At 51.8% G+C, this 6,631-nt stretch overlaps 1 protein-coding gene across 8 annotated transcripts in view; it reads right to left on the bottom strand.

Moving 5' to 3' along the window:
* The window catches only part of CLEC16A (C-type lectin domain containing 16A), a 197,043-nt gene extending 190,448 nt beyond the window's left edge, over positions 1-6,595 (bottom strand). For all 8 annotated transcript variants that reach the window (XM_045285553.1, XM_045285560.1, XM_045285563.1 and 5 more), the window contains exon 1: positions 6,379-6,595. In XM_045285553.1, coding sequence (XP_045141488.1) covers positions 6,379-6,458 — 80 coding nt within the window. In that variant the 5' untranslated portion in view covers positions 6,459-6,595. The remainder of the gene's footprint in view (positions 1-6,378) is intronic.
* Positions 6,596-6,631: the final 36 nt, after the last annotated feature.

Below are 6,631 nucleotides of genomic sequence, written 5' to 3'. Positions count from 1 at the left end.
GGTGAGAGAGGTCTCTGGCGGCAGCCCCCCTGCTCCCTTCCGTCTATGAGAGGATGCTGAGCCACTAGTCAGAAGAGAGACTGAGAAAGAGGTCGGGTGGGGAGGGGCTCAGGCATGTGGATAGAGGTTTATCTGAAACACTATAATGGCCAATGTCCAGGCAGGGTCTTCGAGCAATCCCAGAGAGAAACCCAAATCAAACAGTTGGGTTGGGGTTCTAAGGCCCGGCCAAGGAGCCCCGACCAGCTTCCTGGGTTCTGACCAATGTTGGAATAAAGCTGTAAGAGCCCACAGGACTCAAAGGCAGTCCACTCTTTAGCAAGGAGAAAATGGGATATAAACATGAGCATTGCGTGGGTCGCTGAGGCCAAGAAAAGTCAGAGGCAACAGCAGCACCTCTCATTGTCTACAATCAGCAAGGTGATTTTTGCAGAATTGGCATTTTAAGGATTCAGTTAGGCATTTGGGTGGGAGGAAGGGGGGAGGGGAGCTCAGCTGGGTGAGCAGAGGAGACGCAGGCAGGTGAGCTGGTGATGGGGAGGCAGTAGCATGAAAGGTGTGAGAAGGCAACTGGATTATATATAGCAGGCTGTACCTTAACTCACCACTAGGCGGCATCCTCAACTCCCACCAAACAGGTTTAAAACCTTTCATGGCTCTTGGCTACTCCCAGTCTAAGTTCAGAATCCTTTACAATATTTGCAAGGCCCAGTGGAACCTGGCCCCTCCTGCCTCCTTGCTCTACTCCCCCAGTCCCATGCTCCCTCACTTCCTTGGGTCCTACTCTATCCCTGGGCCCTGTTTTCTCAAATGCTCTCTCCTCCCTCCTACCTGGTTCCCCGCTCCCCATCCCCCTCACTGCCCATAACAACTCACCCAGCAGGTTTCCAACTCCCCAGTTGTCTGCCTACTGAGGCCATTCTTGACTCCCTAAAACAAAAAAAAAACCCAAACCCACAGCCAGCAAGTTGATTCACTTCCCAGCAACCCCAGAAGGCAGAGTAGAAGAGCCCCTTTGGGTTTTGGAGGCTGTGAACCTTTCCAGGAGTAGGAAGCCACTCCCACAGAGTGGCTGATGAGCTAGAACTGCCGACCCAAGCATCTGACCCCTTGCCTGGGGTAAAAGGCCTACCTGGATGCTCCCTAACCAGGTGGGGCTCCTGGAAGGCCTGGAATTAGAACAGAGACTGGACCTAGCTGGTGCCTGGGGTCATTATAGGTGATGCTGGAATACATTAAAAAGAAATGCATCTGCCAATACTGTACCCTGAGTTCTAAAGATATCGAGCCCAAAATCAACTATATCAAGAGTAGTGAGCTTTTGAAGTCCTGGGTGGTACAAACAGTTAAGGTGGCCACTCCAAAGGCCAGGGGTCCAAATCCACTCAAAGGCACCTTGGAAGAAAGGCCTGATGATCTACTTCTGAAAAGCCACTGCCTTGGAAAACCCACTTCCGCTCTGTGAGCACCTGAAGGAGCATTTACTTACTCAGTATCCAGTTCTCACCTTCTTTGTGTAATAACCTGTGGAAGTTACATAATCTGTCAACATGCAAAGGGATGGAGTCTAGCCTGTCAATCAGGTCACAGTTTGCTGACCTCATTTGGGGGTGGGGGTGGGGGGCACAAACAGAGATAAATAGTTCGCAGGAAGCCAGATACATGTTCACTCGCTGCAAGATATTCCTGTTGATAAGACACACGAAGCTAGGCTAGAGCCCTGGAGCTGGAAGAGCCACATGGAGACCCCTGCTAACACTGAGATGCTTCTATTGCCACTGGATCCACAAGACTTTCCACCCACTGGCCTGTGATCTTGCTGCACTCGACGTCATTGCATGTGTTTCATGAGTCTGAAGAGGAATTTATAAATTGGTATCGGCCATATAAGCTAATATTGGACTTATGGACTTGCTCTGCACTGGGCTGGGATGTTTTCTCAATATGCAATTGCTTTTTAATATAAAGCTCTTTCTTATACACATATGAGTGTCTATGAATTTGTTTCTCTAGTCAACCCAAATTAACACATAACCCCTGATTTTCTGGGGAAAACCCAGCCTCTTTCCTGGTCTCTTCTCTACCAGTTTGTGTGTGGTTGATTATACCCCCTGGGGCTCCAGGTAAGGGGTGTAAGTCAGAGTTAGCTTGTTCAGGTTCTTCATCCTCTGGCCACAGTACGAGCTCCACAGACGAGCAGAAGAGCTGAGAGTGGGGCGCAATGCTGGCCTTCTGCTGGCAGGGGTTTTAAAACGCAGCTTTCCCAGGGACTGCTAAACTGATGCTGGACCAACCCGGAGCCAACCTCAGAATGACACCAACAGGCAGCAGAGCTGAAAGATAGGAAGACGGAGCCTCCGTCTTGAGGCTGCCTTCCAGCTATGCTCAGCCAGGATGGACCAGTCGATGACAGGGACCAATCAAATCCATCTGGGGTGGAGGGGAGTAGGCAGTGTGAGCCGGGGGCCTGCCACTTGCAAGCAAGAGTCTTGGCACACCCACAAAAAGAACCAGAGTGAAGGCAGCAACCTAACAAAAAATGTTGCATCCATTTGTACTGGCAGTTCCGGTGGCATGCAGACTGCTCCATCAGGAAAGGCTCTGCTCAGTGGCTGGCATATGTCAATGAATGTCACGGCCTTGCCATTAGACTAGGCAATAAACACCCAGGTTTGCTGTTAGATGCCACTGAGTCCGTTCCGACTCATAGCGACCGACACACAACAGAGAGAAGCACTGCCCGGTCCTGCGCTGCTCTCACAATTCTTCTGTGTGAGCCCACTGCTGCAGCCACTGTGTCGGACTATCTTTTCAACGGCCTTCTTTTTCGTTGCCCATCTACTTTACCAAGCATGATGTCCTTCTCCAGGGTCAATGATGCAGAGCAAACACCCACTCGACTATTTCAATCTGCCCCAACTAACGACTTCACTTCCTCGATTCAGTGACAAAGCCCGAAAGTACAGTTTTCCATCATCCAACCTAGATAAGACTCACAAAGATTCCCTCGTCGTTCCTTCCAATAAGCTGGGGATGTGACCAAGAATGCGGTAGTGAAAAAGGGCTTCCAATTTGTACTACGATCTACAAATATTTGAAAAATAAAGTCTACAGAGAAATAGAAAAGGTTCCCGGATGCGCTAGCAGCATACAAAATAACATTATCTTACATAATAATAAGATCAATGATAGCTTACTTTAAATATCTTGATCTCCCCTTATCACTGCAAGAATGGACTAGGATCTGTCATTTATCACTGCAAGAATGGACTAGGATCTGTCATTTATCACTGCAAGAATGGACTAGGATCTGTCATTTATCACTGCCTGCCATGTGCCATTGAGTCAATTCTGACTCTTAGCAACCTCGTATGACAAACTATACGTGCCTCACAGGGTTTACTAGTCTGTAATCTTTACAGGATGAACCCTGGGGCATAATGGTTACACACAGGCCAGCAGTTCCAAACCACCAGCTACTTCACGGGAGAGAGATGAGGTTTTCTACTCTTGTGAAGTTACACTTACCAAAGATGACAGGAGCAATTCTCCCCTTCCTGTAGGGCCCCTATAAATAAGTCAGAATGGACCAGGTGACAGTGAGTTCAGCTTTCTGGCTCATCTTTATTGGAGCAAACAACCAAGACTTTCTTCCATGGTGAGTTTGAGTGGCAGACCTTTCTGTTAGCAGGTGAGTACTTGGTAGGATAACCAATGTGTCTTGGTTTGCCTAGGATTCTCCCAGTTTTCGCCCTGAAGTCTCATACTGTGACACCCCCCCAGCGTTCCAAGAGAGCTGCTCACTCCACATGATAAAGCCTGGTTCCTACCCTCTACCGACACACCCGCGCAACCCAGGGTCCGAGTCACAATGTGTCCTCATGGCCCATGTGATGACCCCTACTGGCCTGGAAGACTTGGCTCGGTCACCACCTCCTCCAGCAGTTTCCAAGCACCCTGGGCCTCTGGCGGTCCCAGCCCAGGTCACAGGGCACAGTCCCTGTCTCCAGGGCCAGCTTCCCTGCCAGCAGCTGACCAGCTCCCCAGGGAAGGAGCCAAGATGCCCAGTACCAGAGCCACACAGAGTACCCCACACCTTGCAGTGGGCACTTGGCTAGCGTGGGGCACTCTTTCCTGAGCCAGCCAGGCCTGCTGAGCTCGCCTCCCACACACAAAAGCCCCTGGATTAAGCGGGTCTGCTTGATACAGAGTAAGCAGCTCGAGTTTCCAATGAAGACGTGTGCCCAGTGTTCCTCTGAGGAATCCGAGAGCCTTTCCCAGTCCCTGGCAGGTGGTGAGGCTCAGCTGAGTGGGAAGACTCCTCAACTGACTTACAGGGAATTTCACTGAGAAGCCCAGTGCAGGGGGCATACTCTGGGGTCAGACAGCTTCAGTTCTGACCCTGGCTCTGTCATTTTTCAGCCATTGTCCCCCTGAACCTGATAGTTTCCACCACTAGAAGACAGACACAAAAGGAGTCCCTGCAGCTCACAGGCTGGTGAGGAGGAAGGCCTTAGCAAGTACTTGGCCAGGAAGAACACCTTGAATAAACACTATAGTAATGAAGAGGGCTAGAGACAGGCCGGGTTGGATGTGAGCCTGAGGGAGGTGGCTCCATGGAGCCACCTGCCCCTTCCCCGCCACAGCCACCCACTCCATGAATTCCTGAAATCCTTCAGCCTCTCCCTTTCCAGGCCAGCTACCCTTAATGTAAGATGCCTGATGCCCTAGCCACCCCTGGCTGGGTATCTCTCTGTGGCATCTCTCAATACTCTGAAATCATTCCTCATCACACAATGTGTCCCCCTGTCCCCCTGCTTTTTGAGACCCTCAGACTTTAATGCCAGCTCCATGCTAGAGAGGGTACAGCTCAGAATCGCTGCCTCTCCCTCCTTGAGAAGTCCTCCTCCAATTCTCCTTGCCCCGTCCCCCTACTCCCCATCTTCTTCCTATTGTTGGCCCTCTACTCCTCTCCCTTCTCATTTGTAACCCTGGGCGCTTCCTCTTCCTCAAGACACCAACCTTTCTCTTACCTAACCCAAGGCTGGCCTGCCCCCTCCGCCACTCACTCCTCCTCGCCCTCCACACACATCACATTTGCCTCCCCAGAGGTCTCTGTAGTCCTTCACGACCCTCCTCCAAGTCCTTGGGGTGTGCCTTCTTGCTCTTTATTTCTCCCTAATTCACTCATTCATGCACGTACTCATTCTTTTTTTTCATTCTTTAAAAATTCACTGTGGTCCTACTTGACTGGATGTTACAAACACAGCTGTGAGGATGTGAAAACAAGCAGGCTCGCTGCAAATAATGGACATACAATGAAGAAAACCAAGAGCGGGGTCTGACAGAAGGGGGCTCGGGTGGGGGCACTCTAGGGAGAATGGTCTGGGAAGGGCTTGCCAAGCTGATAAACACAGCTAACACTGCCGGTCACCTACCACGAAAAAGCCCAGGCTAATCTCTTCCTACATGTGGCAATGCAGAATCCTTGTCCAAGGCTCACAATCCCCATTCCCAAAGAGCTTATCTGTGGCACAGAGAGGTGAGGCAATTTGCCCAAGGTTGCACAGTCACAGTACTGGGATGTATGATTGAAAAGCCATGTCTCTGAGCACTCCTGAACCCAAGAATCCCACTGCCAACAACTCCTTCTTCCACAGAAAATTGTTCGTTTTTAAACTCTTGTCGCTTATTGAACCCTTATACGGACCCCTGGTGACTTAGTGGCTACATGTTGGGCTACTAATTGCAAGGTCAGCAGTTTGAAACCACCAGAGGCCCCAAGGAATTAGACGGTGGTTTCTTCTCCCGCCAAGAGTGACAGACGAGACCCACAAAGGGCAGTTCTACCCTGTCCTATAGGGTCTCTATGAGTCGGCAGCGATGGCAAGAAGTGAGTTTTGCAAGCTCTCGGAGCTTTAGGTACAATCCCTTAGCCGCACCTCAAAACCACCCTACGAAGCTAGGGCTGTGTCTATGTCCATTTTACAACTGAGGAAACTGAGGCCTACAGTCACACACAAATATTCCAACTCAGTGTTGTCCCAACCCAAGACTCTGGGCCTTTGACCGGGACGCTCATTGTCCGCGTACAGCACCGAGTCCGCATCGCTGACTGAAAACCCATCCCTTCACCTTACACGTGGGGAAACCGAGACCGTAGGATGCCAAGCGACTTGCCCAAGGTCACACAGCCAGGAGCGAAGGGTCGGGATTCGAACCCAGGCTCTCGGATTCAGGGGACTCTCGCTCGTAACCAGCAGTCTGCCCTAGGCACCCCTCTCTGCCCGACCTCCGCTCACACTCCGCGGGGCCCGGGCCGGCTCTGCGCCCCATCCTCGCGGCCTCCTACCCCGGCCCGCCCCCCAGGGCACTCACTTGAGGTGGTCCAAAGAGTGGATGTTGCGGGAGGACTTGCCATGGCCCCCGCCCACCCAGCTCCGCGAGCGGCCAAACATGTCGGCGACGCGGCCCCGTCTCTCACTTCACGGTCTCATGCCCGAGCAGCCAGGCGCCCGCGAGGGCAGCTCAAGCGAAGGAGGTAGAAGCTGAGGTGGTGGAGACACTGCGAGATACCTGCCTCCCTGGCCCACAGCCCCTCACTGACATTCAGCCGGAACCGGCCGTTCGG

This window comes from Echinops telfairi, unplaced genomic scaffold, assembly GCF_000313985.2.
Source record: "Echinops telfairi isolate 266 unplaced genomic scaffold, ASM31398v2 ScPeMD7_5;HRSCAF=22, whole genome shotgun sequence".
In the NCBI taxonomy this organism is placed as follows: Eukaryota; Metazoa; Chordata; class Mammalia; order Afrosoricida; family Tenrecidae; genus Echinops; species Echinops telfairi.
The sequence above is the reverse complement of the archived record's forward strand: the minus strand, read 5'-3'. Positions and strand labels throughout refer to the sequence as shown.